A 21,419-nucleotide genomic window follows, 5' to 3' on the forward strand; every position below is an offset into this window, starting at 1 on the left:
GAGAGCAGCTGCTGGTGGGACATGAAAACTAAGCCTCAATTTCCTCATCTATAAGATGAGAATAATAAGATCTGCCTTATATACTTCAACAGACAGTAACTATTATATCTAGATCCCGATTCCCAAATAGGAATGGACCCCATGTTCTGCTCAAAAGAATCCAGCCCATGACTGAAACAGCCCACCAGAGGGCAGTATTACCCCGGGCTGGGCCTGTTCTTCCACTGCAGAGCAAGACCAACAGTCATCGGGAAACAAGGTACACAAGACTGCTTCCCCAAACCTGAGAGTGGAACCAGAAAATAAACTCAGAGACCCAGGGCATATGTCAAGAAGCCCTCATGTTTCTCATGTTTCTTAGACCCATCCTCCTCCTTTCTTCATTCCAGGTTGCTCCCAGGTACTGTTTACGCTTAGGAATAAGCATCTTTTGGCTTGCCGTTCACAGTAGGGGGCTTCCCCTCTTTCTGTATTAAACCCTTCTATCCTGCCAGAGCTGCCAGCTTCCACTTCTGACAGGGACTGTGTTAAGAAAAGAGGTAAATTTACTTTCTCAGACTGCAGAGGGCATTTTGTTATTCTAGGAAGTCCCTTGGCCACTCATTTCTAGGACATGGGTAGTGGCAGAAGTCAAAGTAATTCTTGTATTCAGATTTCATTCATCCTTCTCCACCTTGATTTCAATGAATGAGTTCAAGTCAGGGCAGAAGGTTTTGTGGGGTTGGTCAAAAGATGGGGAGACAGGTCCATTCTCATCACCTCCCTCATCTTCTTGGAAGTTGGGATTGTAAAGTTCTGGTGGAAGGAGCTGTACCTCAGCAGAAGGTAATCTGTCTGAGGGAGGGCCATATACACGATTGGCTTTGGTGCCATGCTTAGAATTAGCATCCAGGTGATAGCAGAGCTCTGTGAGGCGCTGGGCCCGGAAACGAGGAGGGCGGGCCACCCAGACACCTGGCTCATTAAGGCTGTCCTCTTCATCTGACATCAGCTCTTCTGTCACATCCTTCCACAGGTGTTGGTCCTCAGGTCCAAAATGCCTCATGATGCTGGATCGGTTGGCAAAAAGCTATAGTAGGAGGCCAGGACAGAGATTAGTAGAAGAGTATGGCTTAGATTTGGGGAAGCGTTTCAATGGGGAGGAAAGCTGTGTAAAATCTGTGCTTGATGGCACCCAGTCCCCAAGTCAAATCTTAGAACTGGCTCACCCTCCTTTTCCTCCATTTGCCTATAATTCTAGCTCTCAATCCTATTCTCAAATGCTATGTCCTCTGGCCCTTTCCACTGTAGCTTATTAGGGTTTAGAGTTTAACATCTTGAAAGAAGGTCTAGAAACGTACCCGATATCGGCGACTTCGAAGTTTCTTGTCCTCTTTTTCCTTCAGGCCTTTAAAGGGGTTCAGGGAGTTGCGGTACTCACGCCTTTTAGTAAGGAAATAGGCCACACAGGCTCCTGGGTAGGCAGAGAAGAGAAGGAGGAGGAAAGGAGCAATAAGCAAGGTCCTTAGAGCAGTGGTCCTCAGCCTTTTTTCCTGCCTTTACACTACTGAATGGGAGATTGAGTCACTAGAAGATGGGCTTTCTTGGCATTCCCAATGGCATCTATTCTCCCCTCTGGTTCAGCTCTCTTTCCCACCTATATCTCCAATTCTAACTCTTCCCTTATCTCCCACGGAAATAGACAACTCCAACTACTTCTGTTCCCGTCTGCCCCCCACCACCACCAATTAAACCTACTCCCACTGCAACTCTGCTGATAGCCTATTATGGGTACTTTTTCAGCAGAAGCTTTCCAGTTCATGTTTCCTAAAGAAGCTATAGACACATACCAGAAGACAGCAAGGAAAGTAGAAAACCTAAAACACAAAAACTGCAACCACTGCCATGGAGTCAGATCTGACTCATGGCAACCCCTCCTTGGGTTTTGAGGCGATATCACTACAGAAGTAGATTGCCCAACCTTTGTTCTGAGGAGTGGCTGATGAGTTTGAACCGCCAGCCTTCTGGTTAGTGGTCAAATGCCTTAGGCACTATGTCAACAGAGCTCCTAGTAGAAAATCTAGAACAAAATATTTAGAGACAAAAGGGCAGGTCTGGCTTCTGATTTCCTTTTCCTAACGCTTCAAATTCAGGCTCTGCATAAACATAAATACATGATGGTGTTCTAGCCCTTTCCTCCCATTCTCATTTTAGACTGAGAAAAATAACCAAAAAATCAATAATTTGAAGACTACTGTTTTCAAAACCACCTAAATCATCTCCATTATGCCTTCTTTTCTCTAATCAAGAACATGGTGAAGGGAGGTGGGCAGAAAGGATGGGATGGAAGTTAACTCAGTTTCTTCTTACCTTTTAGCTCCTTATCAGTGTAATTGTGGGGACTGGTCACCAGCTCCTGCTTGAGCTTCTCCAGAAGGAACTTTACTACTGAAATATTCCAGGAGGACTTGATGCTGCCACAAAAAGAAAGTAAGGCAGTCCACTTTTTAAGAGGCAAACAGAGATAGCTGCACTAATCAACTTAGTGTAAATTCTTCCATGGCCCAAGACAGAATGCTAGGGGTACTGGTGGGATCAAAGCCCTACCCTCACTGCTAGATTGGGTCATCTCTCTTTCCTTCCCTCCCCTTAGTAAATAAGGGTCCTTTTGAATTATTTCCCCTCTAGAGGACCATACCTTTCAGACCCATTGAATCTCTTGTCATTGGTGATGTGGTTATGCACATTATGGACCATTTTCTAGGAAAAAATTAAAAAAAAAATTAAATCAGGAGTGGATATTATTAAAAAAAACTCTCCTCGAGTCTGTAGGGTGAAAAAGCATAGTCCCTATGTAGTTCTCTGCCTGATTCCTTCCCACAGTCTGGGTACCATTTCTGTAGATGCCTCATCTGAGCCAGAGAGCCAGAAAGACTTATCAAAATTAGTATTTGTAATGAGGCCCTTCTTCCCCTTTTTCATTTAATTTGTGTCCAGATTCCAGGATCATCCCTGGCCTAACTTCTGCTCTTGCAGAATGGGATCATTAAAACAGAAGTTCTCAGACATTCCCACCGACATACTCCTAACAGCAGGAGAGAACAAGTATACACCATGGCTACTGCAACTAAACATTTTTTGAAACCCCTATTCTTGCAAATTTTTTATTTTTCTTTAAAATATACCTATATTTCTTTTCATATAAAAATGTCTTCCAAAATTGTCTAGCAAAATTGATGATCCAGGAACATGCTCCAGGTTTATCAATGGTTTTATCTATTCCTTTACACATTATTACAAATCCAGGAGTACATATAACATGGTTTGAAAAACATGAACCTAAAATAACAGAAGCATGTTTTGGAAAGGACTGGAGACTCTATCACCCAACCTTCCTTTCACGTTATCAAACAGGCTACCTTTTGCTTATACAACTCACTACTTTTTAAGACAGCTTATTCTACTGTTGAACATCTTTAATAGTTAAATAAATTTTGCTTTAGATGCCTCTAAATATGGCTCCAGTTTTGTCCATGACAGCACCTAAAATGTTCAAAGACAGCCCTAAGTCTTCTCTTATCCAGTCTAAACAAACTCAAGTCCTTCAGCCATTCCTCAAGATAAGAGTTTCCAGATGGACTCCTCATCAAATTATGAAGCTCTCTGGTTTGCCTTTGTCCCTCTTACATAGTGGCACCTGGAACTGAGTATAACTCAGGAGGTGAGATCTGGCCAAAGAGAGCATTACCGTCCTGAGTGGAACACAACACTTCTAGGAATGAAACTCAAGATGGTGTTACCTTTCTTAGTAACCCCATACCCACTTACAATGCCACAGGGTTCATTCATAAAGAGCTTATAGTCAACTCAAGTCCTCAGACATTTTTCCACATGAATTACAGTCTCCACCATTCTACAACTGGTTTGTAAAACTTTAATGCAGGATTGTATGATTCTTCCTATTAGTTTTGTTATTTCTGATTAGATTTTCATCCCAAGCTCTCTCAGTCAATGGAACTTATGTAGCCCCATGTTGATGGGTTTACATCCTGATAATAGGGCGTTAACTCCACATTCAGAAATCCCCAATTTAAGGTTCTGCTTCTATAGCTGACTGAATATGTCAGCTCAGGAAAGTACTGTCACATCTTTATGGCTAGGGTCTCCACCATACTGTCATTATACTTGCTTCATATCTATACAGTTGTTTTATCTCTTAGAAGTCCACACTTAAGGAATCACAAGGGGATGGATGAATGCTTCAGAAAGCATTTGGGAGAGTTGCAAAAAAGGGGAGGGGGACTTGGCATAGCTTCCAACTCAAGTGGCGTAGAAGAGATCAGGTGATAAAAATCAAACCAAGCTTGAAGTGGAAAGAGAAAATACTCTAGACAATAATAAGTGTTAAGGCTCACCTACCTCCTCAATGAGCTAAAAATAAATACATTTTCCCAGAGGTGGCTTAGGTCTGCAGCATTCCAAGGAATTAAGAGTTTTGGTTTGGTCCTTTTGGTTCACAGGATCCCTTGCAACAATCCACAGCCACCGAAGCACACTGGAGAGAGGCTTTTCTGATTCTTCCCCAGAGCTAATGATTGGAATAACAAAGATCTGCAACTATTTTTCCTCTCTCCTTCCCCAAAACCACAGTCTGGCTGTTGAGCCCACAAGAATATTTTAAATCTTCTTCTGTGATGGGCAGCAGAATTCCCTGGCTGGCCCTCTAGATCCTTGTCAAGTACTCTCATAGCAAGCATGATGAGTGAGCATATTGTTCTCCCCAGTAGGTTCCCAGTTTCACTGAGCTCATTAAAGGGCAGAAAAAAGGCAAATCTCACAGTGCTCCACTCTGGAGACAGTAGACAGGGATGGAATGGAAGTGACTGGCTCTGAAAATCTTGACTTCATGCAAATTATAATTATTGCACATTTATTCATGATTTAAACATTATGAAGTATTGGGAAATCCCTTGAAATGTATTTCTAGCCATATGCCTCCATTTCTATTACTGGCAACAAGAATTGAGTGGCTATCTTGGGCCAGAAATCCATGACAGAGAAACAACCCATCTCCTGTTCTTGTTAAGTGAGGAGGTGTTCCTGAATATAACCAAAATGGAAAATGAAAGTCAGAAGCAAATTGATACTGATTATGAATGGTGTCTTCGCGAGGAAAAAAAGAATCCCTCAATGTAAAATTGAGGTCTTAGAGGAAAATCAGACTTACATAACCTCTGGTGGGGTCCTGGGCCCAATGCCATATGCTTCAACTTGAGGGAAATACACGTAGAAAAGATTTCAGAAGACAAAGACAAATCAAAAGAAAGGGAGAGTAAGAATGGGATCTGAGAAAAAGGAAAAGATACTAAGTCTATTAAGCTCATAGAGCATCTGTGGAAAGAGGGAAGAGACTAATATAAATAAAGGATATATAAATGGCAATCAGCGACTTTCAAACTAGACAATAGCAAAAATAAATGGGCTGTATATTATGATGTGACAGGTGACCTCCACTCCCAACTGAGACTTTCAAGTTATTTTACAATAGCCATTATCCAGGGAATGGAAACCCATTACAGTCAATATGGACATTGTATGGCATATGTGTGTGTATGTGTGTGTGAATATTCCCAAGGTTACCAAAAAGATTTTGTTTGGGCACAGAGATGATCCAAAGGACTGTGGTCACCAGTGGCATCACTAGTGTCGGTATCAGCCAGTGTGGTTACTTACCCCATAGACCTTCTCTCATACCAGACCATACACATAATCTTTTTTTATCAATATAAATCATAAAATAATATGTGATAAATATACGTGTAAATTGCTTAGATGTAATATTTCTTACAGTATATTAATATTAACAACACAATTGTTTTGTAAAATCTTTCTACATTCAATTGCAACATTATTAGTTACAATATTATTAGTAAGTAAGTGGAAACCTCTTTTGATTTTTCTCCTTTTCCTTTAATTACTACTTCATTCTCAAAAAAGTTATTGATACAGGTTTACAAATACTACTTATCACAATATTGTGGCTAAAAACACCAGAAAATCTGACAAAATCAATGACTATAAAAACACTGGCAGTAACGAAAACAATAGCCTGTGCTTATATCACATGCAGACAAAACCAGGTGATTCGAAGCACCATTGTAACTGGGTAATGTGACAGCTCTGACAAGAAAGCAATACACCAAACCAAACCAAACCCACTGCCATCGAGTCGATTCCAACTCACAGTGACCCCCACTGGGTTTCTGAGGCAGTAATCTTTATGGAAGTAGTTTGCCCAGTCTTCCTTCTGCAGAGTGGCTATAGTCATTTTGGCATCACCACTTCTGACGGTGTCACCCAGTGCAGTCCACACCACCCACCCCCTACACCCTACTAGTGACGCCACTGGTGGTCACCATAGAAGACAGTTTATCAAGCTCAGCACTACCAACATTTGGACCAGATAATTCTTTGTTGTGGGAGGCTGTCATGTGTATGAGAGGGTGTTGAGCAGCATCCCTGGCCTCTATACCCACTAGATGCTTCTACACACACTAGTAACACCCTCTCTCTCCCCTGTTATAACCATCAGAAATGTCTCTAGATACTTCCAAATGTCCTCTGGGGGAAAAAATCACCGTGGTTGAGAACTACCACCCCTGAAGATCCGTAGGTTTGGATTAGCTGCCGGGCTAGAGGGCTCCCAGCTCAGCAGGATATTCCTAGGGTTCCAAGCCACCCCAAGGGTTCAGGCAGACCAGTTCAGGCCAGCCTCTTCCCTGCCAAGAGCTCTTAGAATTACTAGAATCTCCAAATCTTTGTAACTGAGATGAATGCCTAATGGTCCTCTGTATCTCTGGGGTTTAGGACAACCTGACATTTGGTTTTTCCATCCAAGGGGCTCCTGGCTGCTTGCCCTGTACATTGGTTAAATTTACAGGCAATTTCCAGTCATTGGTCAATCCCTTAAAGATCCTCCTATCAGGATTATTAGGTTACTAGGAGATGTGATATAATTCCCTTCTCTTCTTTAAAAGTAAAATATTAACCTCTCTAGAAAAGCCTAAAAAAAAAAAAAAAAAAAAAAAAAAAACCTCAACTGCTTCACAGGGGGCTTGCCTATCCTATCACTAGGGATATGACATGAATCTGTCTCCTTGCTCGTTCTACTCCATTAGGATTCAAGATAACATTCATTCACTACAGGAGGTTTAAAATCAACCCACCCTTCAATCTTCATTCATCTCTCCAAACTTAAAAAAAAAAAAAAAGGTATAGAAATTGAGCTTACTCACAGAGAGTACTAGATCCCGCTTGCGCCTGGAATTCTTCTGCCCACTCCCTCTGGTTCTGCACTGGGAAGCAGTAAACCCTAGAGAGTGTCTCAGCTCCCCAGTTCCCCCAGGGCCTGACTCTTCCAAGGCACTGTCCAGCGCAGCAGCAGCACTGAGCATATCTTCAGGGCGGGGTGGTGGCAACTTGGTTCCATTCTCTGGCCCCGTCTCTGAGGTTGCCCGCTGGATAGCCAGTTGCGTGGCTGGTGAGAGCTGCTTGGCATAAGCAGGGACCAGCACCCGCTGTACTGCACCTTCAGAGGTCATGTAATCATCCACCAGCTAAGAACATAAAAGAGAATAGCCTATTAGCCAGCTCACTTAGAACAGTAAACAGAGAGTGGAAACGTGGGGAGAACCTAGCACAGTCTTTAATGGTCAATGGCTTGTTTCTCTGGAACTCCCATGGGAGTCCTGGGTAGTATCTCTTGGGTGTACAGGGCCTCTCAAATTGGGTCATTACCATAGGACTGATTACAAGGGCAAAGCATGTTTCTGATGCTCTATGAGTAGTAATTTATAGTTTGCCTTGGATGTAAGAAATGCAGCTAGGAAAATCTTTTGTCTAAAATGGATTGGGAGAGAAGTGATAACAAGAAAGGGAAACTAAGCAAGAGAAGGAACAAGAAAAAAATGACAGCAACAATATGAAAAACGAAACCCACTGCCACTGAGTCGATTCCTACTCATAGCGACCCCACTGGGTTTCCAAGGTGATAAATCTTCACTGAAGTAGATTGTCCAGTCTTGTTTCTGCGGAGTAGCTGGTGGGTTTGAACCACCAACCTTTTGGTTAGCAGTCAGATGCCTTAGGCACTGTGCTACCAGAGCTCCTTAGCAATAATACAGAGGAGAAATAAGAGAAAAATGTGAGTGAAGGAGAGAGAGAAAAAGTCAGAAATCTCTAGGGAGGCTGGCACTGACTGCTGCACTCACCTACTCTACATCCCCTTTGTGGGGCCAGTCTTCCGTCCTCACCTTGATGCTGCACTGGCAGCATCTGACAGTCACTGCCCTGACATCGACTTGATTGTCTGCACCCTCACTCAAGGACACACAGGACAGGGAAAGGAAGAAGGGAGGAAGGGGGAGAGAGAAGAAAGGAGGGAGGACTTCTGCAGCCAAGAAAACAAAACAGTGAAAGTGGGGATGAAAAAAAAAAAAAAAAAAAAACACAGAAAGAAGCAGGGGAGGAGCTGAGATTTATAGACCTGTGAGGTGCTTTCTGCTCTGTGGAATCTAATTCCATCCTGTCAGCTTGGAAGACTTCCCTGCCTGAAAGAAACCGAACGTAGCTTGGCCTGGACCCCTCCTGCCTCCCATCTTCCCACTTCCTCCTCCCTCAGTCCTCAACCACTGATGGTCCTAAAAAGGCACAGACAGGGTGAGCAGCAGTGACCATTAGCCACATGGCTATGCCTTTTGGGCGAACAGTGGCCAGTTGCTGTGTTACACTAGAGGGGCAAGGGGAATTTATATACTCATTTCTCAGATCCAGCAGATGGGCTGGGAGTCTCATCCCTTCTATCTACCCCGTGTTCTGTTCCTTTACTCTTTACTCTTCACTGGGTGTCTGAGCTTTGTCGGGGGGGGGGGGAGGAAAAGAGGGAGGGCCGACACAGGGAACAAGGTGGAGAAGAGTTGACAGACCTCCCACTGTCTCTCAAGGGGCAACACATCTGTTATTTTCCCATCTCTATAATCTCTATAGTTGCTCCATCTCCTTTCCGTACTTTCATGTGTGACATTCTGCAGTTTTTACTCTGCCCAGCCAGATTTCCCTGCTCATATGGCCCTGAGCAGTAAAGAAACTGAAACAGAACAATGTACTTCTGTCTTTTCCTGCTCACGAATGTGCTCACTTGCTTCTTTCCCTTCACTCTTTGTCCCTGCCTGTTATTCCTTTTACTATCAATTCTCAGTTTTCCATTTCTCTTCCTCATTTGATTTCCTTCCTTTTGGCTCTCCTGCCATCCTCCCCGCAGTCTCCCTTCCCACACAGATTTACTTTTCCTCTAAGCTCCATACTCCACTTTTCCTCCTCCCTCAACCCTCCATTCCCACCTGCCTCTTTCCCTCCCAGCATCTACCTCCTACTATCTTTGACCTCTCTCTCACTTTGTCCTTCTCTCTCTCCACCTGTGCCTCCCTCTCCCACCTCTCTCTGTACTGAACTCCTCTTGGCAAGCTGAGGGCCGTGATAAAATATGAATGAGCCGTCTGTGCACGGCAGGCATTCTCACCAGGAGAGGCAGAGCCCACGGAGCAGCCAAGACAGCTGTGGATAAGAAGGTGCCATGTGGGGCTACTGAGAGGGAGAGAAGGGCACCTCATTTCCACACACACCAAAAATGACCTCCTGCCAAAGAACCTTATGACCTAGGAAGAAAATAGGAGTGCTGACTGTCCCTAAAAGCCAAGGAAATGTACTACTATTGTTCTATCATAAATCCAACAATAGAAAGGTTTGAAGATGGGAAGAAAATCAGAGAAAGAAAAAGAGACAGAAGCACTAAGGAACAGCAGCTCTCATGGCTCTTCTCTGCTGCCATACTCACAGGATTGAGCAGGGAGCCTCCCTCACTGGCCAGGGCACCTCTCTGAGTGGCTGGGAAACCCAAAGGCCCAGGCCCCACAGCTGAGGCTGCTCCCAGCTGCCGCAGCTCCTCGATCACCACCTGCACGCCACTGCCCACGCTGTCACATTCCTCTTCCATGGTAGACGGAGCCTTGCAGGCTTCCCCAGGGCTCTCTTTGAGAGGCCCAGGCTCTTCAGGTGGGGAACTCTGTGCACCACCTTCTCCATCCTCATGAGGGGTAGACACTTTCCCTTGCTTTAGCTCACCCACTTCCTCCTGTAGACGCTTTAACAATTCATTGTTGGCCCTGGCAAGACCCAGAGCAGTCTCAGCCAATCCCACTGCCTTCTCCACCCGCTGGTAGATGATATGTAGGAGCTGGTCTGAACTCTGAACCGCCAGGCCATGTCCTGTCACGGTGATAGGGGTGCTGGAAGGAGGATTCCCGCCCTGCGGGCCCGTGCTGCCCCCACTAGTCTCATTCTTACAGGCACAGCAGCAGCATGTGGCCTCACTGCCACTGGGTGGGGAGAAGAGAATGGTGGCACTGAAGGACATGGCTGCCTGAAGCAATGATAACCCTGCTCACACAGCTGGACCTTTCCAAAGAGTCCTGAATCAAACCAGACTTCACAAGTTTGGTAGAAAGCACTGGTTTCTTTGGGTTTACTTTCTTTTCTCATTGAGAGCACTCAGAGGAGCCTGGACACCAGGTGGTGGATCTGTGAAGGAGGAGTATGCACGCAGGGAAGGAATATACAGTCCATGGCGCCACGCCGTAGCCTGCAGAGGAGAGATGCTTTCTTCTATTTGTAGATCTGCTCCCCAGCACAGTACACAGGTGTCACGCTCACCCCGTAAGGGGGATGCCTAAAGGGCTTTCCTGAGGAACACAATTTCAGAGGGTATAAGGCATTCTTGTACCCAAGCATGGAAGCCCTCCCCTTTCCTCCCACCATCCCAACATAGGAACAGAGAGGGGACTTGAAAGGACCCACCAGCATCTGGAGAGATTAGAAGATTAAGGAAGAAAATGTAGATCTGTCATCTTCTCCCTATCTTACCATAATAACAATAGCATTTTATTGCTTTGACATTATTCCTGAAGGAGTTCAGAATGCTTCACGTAGGTTATCTCATCTACACAAAAGCTCTAGGAAACACGTATTACTCTAGGTGCAGGGAAGAGACACGCAGAGAAGTTATATGTCTTTTTCAAGGTCAGAGGCAGATAGCAGAATCCAGTTATTGCTACTTTCAGTCTAGTGCTTTTTTTTTTTTCCTGAACAGCTACCACTTTTTGTTGACACGAGGAATCACGATTCTACCCTCTATAATTTTCATACAGATGCAGTCAGAGGAAGACTCTGAAAACACCAATCACTATGTCCCTCAACATGTCACCAACTATTACATCATTGATTCTTTGAGGGTGGGAGCAGGAAAATGACATGAAGGCTGGATGGGGGAAGTGAGCTGGGGTGACCCAGGGCTACACCTGTGCCTCAGCCCCTGTGAAGGAACCTTGCTGCCCTGAGTTCCCCAGCTAGCAGGCAGAGAAATCACCTCTGGGCCCCTCATTCCACTTCTCATGCTCAACAGGAATGTCTACATATCTAAGTGCTGCTGCTTGCCCACCTGACCAGTCCCCCAAAAAGGAGAACCCAGAATATCAATAATAAATGAAATTGCCTCTCTTCTCAATTAGTATGGTTCAGCCACTAAACTACTCAGGAAAAATAAGGTAGAAAGGGGCAGGGGCTGGTTTGTACTATTGAGAACACTACAAGGAACTTAATAAACATTGTCACTTTCTAAATGATACTTGATTATGGGGGGGGGGGCACTTCTACCTGAAGCTTCACAAGCGACAAAACCTTAAGTGTGTTTTACAGTTTCCGAGAGAGAGAGAGAGAGAGAGAGAGATACAGTTCTGTCGTACTCTATAAATTATAACATCACAATTAAAAGGAGAGCAGATTAAGAGAATTTCTATATATTGAGGTGGTTTTTTTTAAATCAGCAATCTCATTTCAGAAACAGGCAATATCAGTGCCTCTGAGGTACTGAAATGTAAATCTGACAAAGCATTTTAATTACATTTGGTTATTAAAGAATAGTCTTTAATTTGCTCTTTCCACCCTTTATATCAAAGAAACAGCGTTTCTGTGCCAAATACTCACTTCTTGCAAGAACTTAACTCAAATCCATTTATAGCTTCCCTGTCATTAGAGTCACTGGAAGGCATAGCTAAACCTAAAACTAAAGGTTAAAGCCAAATTAAAACTAAAGGTTAGAGGAAAGCACTAAGCGTTTCTATGTCAATTTATGGATGAATTATTTATATATCTTCTTCCTTCCTAAAAAAGGACCTACACTACTCCTTCAGATTTTTTTCTCTTTTTTTTTTTTTTTTAACCAACATCATGCAAGAAGTTTAATCTTAAACTTTATGCTGTGAGGGACAAAAAAAAAATTATGGTTTGGGGATAATGGACTAGAGTATACAAATACTTGCCAATGGGTCCAAACCCAATAAACCAAACCCACTGCCATGGAGTTGATTTCGACCAACACTGACCCTTTTTAGGACAGAGTAGAACTGCCCCATAGGGCTTCCAAGGCTTTATATCTTTATATAAGCAGACTGCCTCACTGTTCTCCTATGGAGCGGTTGGTGGGTTCAAACCACCAGTCTTTTGGTTGTTGTTGTAATGTGCCATCGAGTCGGACCCGACTCATAGCGACCCCTCCTTGGGTTTCCAAGGCAGTATCACTACGGAAGTAGATTGCCCCATCTTCCTTCCAAGGAGTGGCTGGTGGGTTTGAACCGCCAGTCTTCTGGTTAGCAGTCAAGTACCTTAGGCATTATGCTACCAGAGCATCAGGCTGGGACACTGAGTGGGTTGTTTAACCCATTTCTAGTAACAAACTGATAACGGCCAGAATGCTCCTTAGAAGCGAGGATGGCGAGACCTGGTCTCACTTACTTTGAACACATCATAAGAGACCAATTGCCGAAAAATTGCTATTGTTCTTGGTAGAGCTCAGAGAAAGAGAGGGAGACCTTCAATAAGATGGACTGACATAGTGGCTACAACAATGGGCTCAGGAATACCAAGGATTGTGAGGCTGGCGCAGGACTGGGCAGTGTTTCATTCTGTTGTACATAGGGTCTCGATGAGTTGGAGTCAACTTGATGGCACCTAACAACAACAACGATGTAATGTGGCAGATACGTAATGATACCTCATGCTGTGATATGATGTGATAAACCTATCAGATATAAGACAATTAAGGGTGGGATGCAACACTCTTTGACCCAACATCGCCATGATCGTGTAATGGCAGCTTCCCTGGGGTGTGGCCTGAAACATCTTTTATCTTACAAGAGACAAAAGGGGAGAGAAGAAAGCAGAGTGTGTGTGGGGGGACCTACTACCACCAGGAAAAATCCAGGAGCGCAGCGCATCCTGTGGACCCAGGGTCCCCGCGCTGCGATCCTCCTATGACCAAGAGATACAGAGAGAAAGCCTTCCCCTAGAGCCAGTACTCTGAATTCGGACTTCTAGCCTCCTGAACTGTGAGAGAATAAATTTCTGTTTGTTAGAGCCACCTACTTGTGGTTACAGCAGCACTAGAGAACTAAAGCAATATATAAGGCACCTCCAGAGTGCCAGCACACAGGCAGTGTTCCACAAATTTCATCTGGATAATATTATGATCATTCCTGAAACCTTTTGTGCTTTCACCCTGGACACCCATCCTGATTCCCTGATCTTGAATAAAATGCAACAGCTTGAAACTGCATTTAGGGATGTTTTCCCCCCTCTAAATTTAGTACCAAATTTTTAAGAAATAATAAATTCAAGTCTATAACGATGTATTGCAGCACAAAACCTTCTATGATGCAAATTAGAAAGGTAATTGAGAAAACAGAGTATTTGCAATTTAGTACTTACTATCATGAGGGAGCTCTGGTAGCATAGTGCCTAAGGCACTTGACTGCTAACCGGAAGGCTGGCAGTTCAAACCCACCAGCCACTCCTCAGAAGGCAGGTTGGCCAATCTACTTCCGTAGTGATACTGCCTCAGAAACCTAAGGAGGGGTTGCTATGAGTCGGGTCCAACTTGACGGCACATAACAACAGCAACAATCATGACCTGTCTTGGAAAAAGTACAAACAGAATGCTCCTTAGAAGAAAGTATGGTGCGATTTTGTCTTATGTACTTTGGACATGTTATCAGAAGGGACTAGTCCCTGGAGAACATCATTCTTGGTAAAGTAGAGGGTTAGTGAAAAAGAAAAACACTCAATGAGATGGATTGACACAGTGGTTGCAACAATAGGCTCAAACAGCAACGACTGGGCGGATGGCAAAGACCAGGCAGTGTTTCATTCTGTTCACACAGGGCTACTACAAGTCAGAACTGACTCCATGGCATCTAACTACAACATGACCTGGCTTTAGATTAAAGATAATACTCAACTCTGATAGTTTTTAATGCTATATTTATCTTCCCATGTGAGTTCATTTTGTTCCTGAATTTCTTTACTTTTCTCCTGTGTGTATGATCACAGTGTGTCCATTTTAGAATGTCACACTCAGGGCAACAAATATGTATTTTCTTGGATTAATCTGTCTATTAACAATCTGGTATAGTGCAACACAGCATAATGGGCATTCAAGTAACTCTAATTTGGTTTCCATGGACACTACTGCTGAATTTTGCAAGACCAATGACTTATTCATTGGAAAGACATTAGAAATTTTTTTCAACAACATAAACAGTGACTGTCACAGACTGAATTGTGTCCCCCCAGAATATATGTCAACTCCTGTGATGCAGTGAATTACTTAATATACCCCATGGAGTCATAGTCTTTGTGACTCTCACACAATGACTGGGTGGCACTATGCAAATAAAGTAAATGGAACCGGTGATGGTAGGGGTTATATGTTAACTTGGCTAGGCCATGATCGCCAGTACTGTGTAGTTGTTCTCCATTTTGTGATCTATTTTCTATTCTGTGATGTGTTGTAAATTCTAGCCTCTATACCCATGGCTATGGTCCATTTGGGAGTGAGTTGTCCATTATGTTAACAAGGCAGGATTAAGATGCAATGTATCTTGAGTCACCACCTTACTAGAGGGTGTGACTCAAGTCACCACCTTTACCCCAGTCACTACCCTTATCACCCTTATTCAAGTCACTACTCTCCACTCCTTTACCATCTTATTGGACTCATGCCCTTGCTTGAGTCACACCTTTTATCTTATAAAAGGAGAGGGAAGCTAGCAGAAAAGGGGGACCTGCCTACCAGAAGAAAAAGTAGACTGAAAGAGAAAGTGACAGAAGTGGAGCCTGTCCTTTGGACCTGGGGTCCCTTCACTGGGAACATCCTAGACTCAGAAGTCAAGGAGCTACAAGAAGATAAGAGCAAGAGCAAGAGCAGCGTGAGATGGCAGGACCCAGGAGACTAACATGAGATGCTGTGGTGGAGCTAAGAGCTGTTAACACTTTCCCAAGAAGGGTCTGAGCAGGGCCAAGGCAGAAGCCTTCGGAGCCAGGCCCAATGGCAAAGGGTGAGAAGAAGTTATCCTGATTAAGAACTGTATTCTGAGTTATTCCTGTTACTTCTAAGTTGATCATAATTCTGAGTTATATCCTATAATTTCCCTAATAAACCACGTAATTGTGAGTATGGTCTGTGTGGCCACTGCAAAGAACTATAGAACCCAGCAGGGTATAGTGCCTTGGGAGGGACTGTTGTCAGAATTGGTAAAAAGCCTGGAATGGCAAATAAAAGACCAGGATATGGGCTGAACATTTACATCAGGTAGACACACTCCTTGGTGAGATCAATCATAGGAGAATAGAAGGACTGTGTATGCACAGGGAGACCACTTGGCGGGCAGGGGGGCATGGGAGGGAAGGACACAGGGAAGAGGTAACTATGGGGAGGAGGTGGGAAGAGAGCTGTTATACCGTGGGAAATTGCAGTCAATGTTATAGATAAAATGTGTATGAAATGCTGTGTGGAGAATGAAATTGCTCTGTAAACTTTTATCCAAATCACAATAAAAATTTGAAAAACAAAACAAAACAAGGTGGGATGGGGAACATTGTCTTTGCAGACTATTGTGCCAGTTGATCCTGGTATTCCCTGAGACTGGTCCTGAGCTCCCTTGAGACTTGAACCCTTGAGACTTATTCTCTCAGGGTGTTTGGTTGTGGCTGGGGGGTCTTCATAGCTTTGCCCCTGCTTGCTCTACTATATTCATGGGTATATTTGCAGTAACTGTGAATACATAAATAGAACTATACTATGTCAAACTTATATATATTCATGGGTATATCCCATTCATCTTCCATCTTTATTCAGGTTTAGTGTCTATGTATCCATACATGTGTAATCTAAGTAGATTATTATTATTGCTGGTATTGTAGTATGTATATATTGTGGATTTTAAACTAAAAGTAGGATTGTGTATATGGTAGTGTCTACATTTGTTACTTTTAACTCTTGTGCTCCTCCCAGTATCTTCTTCTGCCTTCAGGCCAACTAGAGATGACTTAAATTTAACCAGAAGATTAAATATTGCTTTTTTTTGGGGGGGGGGGTTGGAGAGGCAAGTTTAACCTCCACATCATAAAAATCAGCCTTGGACTGATATTGTTAACTTTGATTTTCCTTTCCTCTTGTGAAGTTAGAGGCAGTCAGATACCACCACCTCCACACTATTTTTACAACTTGGCAGAGCCATGATTCTCAGTGGTTGACCGTTATGTAATGATGTGATCATCCACCATGATTTGATCTGATATGATCAGTCAATCAGTTGTAAGGGGATTAGGGTCAGAAGCAAGTCACAGCCCTGATCCAGTGTAAGGGGAGTTTCCCTGGGGTGTAGCCTGCATTATCTTTTATCTTACAAGAGATAAAGCAGAAGTGAGCAGAGAAAGGACTTCAGTATCACCAAAACAAACAAAAAAAAGAGCTGGGATCTGAGCATCTCCCTTGGGCCCAGGATCTCTGCGCTGAGAACCTCCTAGACCCAGGGGAAAATTGCTGCCAAGACACATAGAGGAATGCCAGACCCACAGATGTTGAAAGGAGATGAGGACTTTCCCCCAGAGCCCACAAAGATAGAAAGTCTCTCCCCAGAGCTGGCTACCTGAATTTGGATTTCTTGCCTCCTAAACTGAGAGAATAAATTTCTGTTTGCTAAACCCATCACTTGTGGTATTTTTATTATAGCAGTACTACATAATTAAGACAATGACTACATTGTGGACCTTGCCAGATGGGATAGACTAGGAATCAAATCAACTACATCTGTGGAAAGAGACAATGGAGAAGCTCAATATTATCAGTCAGAACTGCAGAACAGAGCATCAACTGCTCACATACAAGTTGAATCTAAATAAAACACATAAATGCCTAAAAATATGGTTATTGTTGTTATGTGCTGTCGAGTTGGACCCAATTCATAGTGACCCCTCCTTGGGTTTCCGAAGCAGTATCACTACAGAAGTAGATTGCCCAACCTTCCTTCCGAGGAGTGGCCAGTGGATTTGAACCGCCAGCCTTCTGGTTAGCAGTAAAGTGCCTTAGGCACTATGCTACCAGAGCTCCTAAATATGGTAGAGACTAAAAAATTCTTTGAAGAGTTACTTCAAAATAACAGCAAGATCAACACAGAATGAAATCATATGACAAAGTGTTCTTACAGAAGATAAGCCTCTAACCAAGTCTTGAACAATGGATAGGATGAACTGCTAGGGTAGTAAGAAGAGAAAAAACATACTCATCAAAGAAATTAATACGGTACATGTCAGAAATTAGAGCAAAGGGGGTTATGTAGCAAGGTAAGGAGAGCTGACAGAAGACTTTGAAAACCAAGTTAAGGAAATCCTTAAAGCAGAGGTCAACACCTTTTTTCTGTAAAGGGTCAGATAGTAAATAATTTAGGGTTTGCATTGCAGGCCATGTGGTTTCTGTCACAACTACTCAACTCTGCATGAAAGCAGTATGGACAATATGTGAATAAGTTAGCATGGCTGTGTTTCAATAAAGCGTTATTTATGGGCACTGGAATTTGAACATCATATAGTTTTCACATGTCACAAAATATTACAGTTAATATTTACATTTTAAAATGTAAAAATAATTCTTAGCCAGTAGGCCAACAAAAACAGATGGCAGGTCAGATTTACCCTACTAGTTATAGTTTGTCAACCTTGTTTTAGATACCTAAAATGGAGTGGTTAAAGATTATGAGACTGTTTAAGTGATGAAGAATGAGCTCCTGAGAATGAGGGCTGTGGATATGAAGGTTCCATATTAAGGAGGAAGAACTGATTAATAAATATGGGAACTAAAGATATTTGTTAAATACAACATCAAGATTATAAGCCTGAGGGTCAGAAGATGATACCACAGATGGAATGATAGAAATGAGACATTTAAGTGGAGGCCCAGACAAAGCTGTATGCAGATAGTTTCACTGGAGAATTCTACCAACCATTCAGGGATGAACTGACCCCAATCCTACTCAAATTATTTCACAACATAGAAAAGGATGGAATCCTCCCAAATTCATTTTATGTAGCAAGCATAACCTTGATACCAAAACCAGGCAAAGACACCACTAGAAAGAAAAACTACAGACCAATATCCCTCATGAATATAGATGCAAAAATCTTCAACAAAATCCTAGCCAAGACACTCCAACAACATATTAAAATAATAATAATAATAAAACAACATATTAAAAAATAAAAACAACATATTAAAAAAATAAAAATAATAAATACAACATGACTAAGTGGGATTCATACTAGTTATGCAAGTATGGTTCAACATTAGAAAAGCAATCAACATAAACCATCACATATGTAAGATAAAAGGAAAGAATCCCATGGCCATATCAATAGATGCAGAAAAGGCATTTGATAAAATCCAACACCCATTTCCGACAAAAACTCTCAGAAAAATTGGAATAAAAGGCGAATTCCTCATAAAGGACATATATGCAAAACCAATAGCCAACATTAATCTCAATGGAAAGAGACTGATACCATTCCTCTTGAAGAACAGGAACCAGACAAGAATGTTCTCTATCTCCACTCCTAATCAACACTATTAGAAGTCCTAGCCAGAACAATAAAGCAAGAAGGGGAAATCAAAGGCATTCAAATCGGTAAGGAAGAAGTAAAACTATCTCTATTTGCAGATGATATGATCCTATATATAGAAAACTCAAGAAAACTACTGGAACTTATTGAAAGATTTAGCATAGTGGCAGGATACAAGATCAACATAAATCAAAAATCAGTTAGATGCCTCTACACCAACAAAGCTCTGGTAGCATAGTGGCTAAGACACTTGCCTGCTAACCAGACGGCTGGCGGTTCAAACCCACCAGCCACTCCTTGGAAGGAAGGTTGGGCAATCCTACTTCCGTAGTGATACTGCCTTGGAAACCCAAGGAGGGGTCACTATGAGTCGGGGCAGACTCGACGGCACATAACAACAACAACAACAAAGAGCTCACTTAAAAGGAAATAAGGAAATTAATACCATTTACAATAAACCAAACAAAAAGCCAAACTCACGGCAAACGAGTCGATTCTGACCCATAGTGACCCCCATTGGGTTTCAAGGCAGTAAATCTTCACAGAAGTAGATTATTCAGTCTTTCTTCCACAGAGTGGCTGACAGGTTTCAACCATCAACCAATGGCTACCAAAAATCTAAGATACTTGGGAATAAATCTTACCAGGAACACAAATGCCCTATACAAAGAAAACTACAAAACACTACTTCAAGAAACTATAAGAGAGCTACATAAATAGAAGAAGATACCATGCTCATGGATAGGAAGATTGAACATTGTGAAAATGTCAATACTACCCAAAGCAATCTATACATTCAATGCAATCCCAAACCAGATTCCATCAACATTCTTTAAAGACATGGAAAAAACAATCACTAATTTTATATGGAAAGGCAAGAGACCTTGGATAAGCAAAGCATTCCTAAAGAAGAACACAGTAGGAGGTCTCACATTCCCAGATCTCAAAAGCTACTAAACAGCCACAGTTGTCAAAACAGCCTGGTATTGGTACAATGGCAAACACATAGACCAGTGAAGCAGAATTGAAAACCAAGAATCAATCCATCGACCTATGGTCAGCTGATTTTTGACAAAGGGTCGAAATTTATTCAATGGGAAAGAGATAGTCTCTTTCACAAATGGTGCTGCAAAAATTGTATATCCATTTGCATAAAAATGAAACAAGATCCATACCTCACACTATACACAAAAACTAACCCCAGATGGATCAAAGACTTAAATGTGAAACCTAAAACTATAAAGTTCATCAAAGAACAAATAGGGGCAAATTTAGGGGCCCTAATTTATGGCATGAATAGACTGTCAAGCATAACCCAAGATGCACAAACAGAAGAAGATAAACTAGTTGATTGGGACCTTCTAAAGATTAAATTCTTATGTGCATCAAAAGATTTCTCCCAAAGAGTAAAAATAAAACCTACAGAATGGGAAAAAAATATTCAGAAATGACATACCTGACAAAGGACTTATTTCTAAAATTTACAGAAAACTTCAACACCTCAACATCAAAAAGACAAACAATCCAATAAAAAGTGGGCAGAAGACATGAACAGATACTTCATCAAAGAAGATATTCAGGCAACCAACAAATACACGAAGAAATGTTCACAATCATTAGCCATTACCAAAACCGAACTCATGGTCGTCAAGTCGGTTTGACTCATAGCAACCCCTCCTTGGGTTTCCAAGAGAGATGCAAATCAAAACAACAATGAGATATCATCTCATCCCAGCATTGATAGCAAAGTTCAACAAGACAGAAAATCACAAATGCTGACAAGGATGTGGAGAGACTGGGACTCTCATACACTGCTGGTGGGACTGTAAAATGATACAATCACTGTAGAAATCAGCATGGTGATTCTTTAAAAAGTTGGAAATAGAAATATCATTTGATCCAGAAATCCCATTACTAGGTATATATCCTAAAGAAGTAAGAAGCAGGACACAACAGATGTATGCAGATCCATGTTCATTACAGAACTACTCATAATAGCAGAGAGATGGAAACAACCTAAGTGCTCATCAACTGAGGAATGGATAAACCCAACTAGGGTACATACACACAGTGGAATACAACCCTGAGTAATAATGAAGACTGCAAAACACCACAGAACATGGATGAACTTGGAGGAGATTATGCTGAGTGAAATAAGTCAATTACAGAAGGACAAATATTATTATTAGTCCACTATTGGAAAAAGTCAAGGAAAAGTTTATACATGGAAGGAAACTTTCTTTGTTGGTTACCAGAAATGGAAAGGAAGGGGAGGCTAAATTCCTAGATAGGTTGAAAAATAAAGTATATATAAAGAACCAAAGATTATCAGTGGTTACCAGAGTTAGGAGGGAGGGGGAAAGGGGAAGCTTTTCTTTGTA

The 21,419-nt window shown here is 42.3% G+C and overlaps 1 protein-coding gene across 1 annotated transcript; it reads right to left on the minus strand.

Annotated features, from left to right (window-relative positions):
- Positions 1-655: 655 nt before the first annotated feature.
- On the minus strand, positions 656-10,450 carry CUNH14orf93 (chromosome unknown C14orf93 homolog). The gene is made up of 7 exons (XM_007951181.1): positions 9,872-10,450; positions 7,275-7,595; positions 2,678-2,739; positions 2,350-2,453; positions 1,341-1,453; positions 955-1,069; positions 656-834 (listed from the first exon to the last, which is right to left on the minus strand). Exons 1-7 carry the CDS (start codon positions 10,448-10,450, stop codon positions 656-658), a joined length of 1,473 nt encoding a protein of 490 aa, XP_007949372.1.
- Positions 10,451-21,419: the final 10,969 nt, after the last annotated feature.

The sequence above is a fragment of the Orycteropus afer genome, unplaced genomic scaffold (genome assembly GCF_000298275.1).
Source record: "Orycteropus afer afer isolate SDZICR_OR568_19922 unplaced genomic scaffold, OryAfe1.0 scaffold00292, whole genome shotgun sequence".
Taxonomy (NCBI): Eukaryota; Metazoa; Chordata; class Mammalia; order Tubulidentata; family Orycteropodidae; genus Orycteropus; species Orycteropus afer.

Excerpts from the sequence above, each read along its gene's own strand:
- CUNH14orf93 (XM_007951181.1), bottom strand. The coding sequence starts at position 10,450 with ATGTCCTTCAGTGCCACCATTCTCTTCTCCCCACCCAGTGGCAGTGAG. Across the intron at positions 7,596-9,871 it reads GAGGCTCCCTGCTCAATCCT|CTGGTGGATGATTACATGAC; the intron begins GTGAGTATGGCA and ends TTATGTTCTTAG. Across the intron at positions 2,740-7,274 it reads AGCGGGATCTAGTACTCTCT|AAAATGGTCCATAATGTGCA; the intron begins GTGAGTAAGCTC and ends ATTTTTTCCTAG.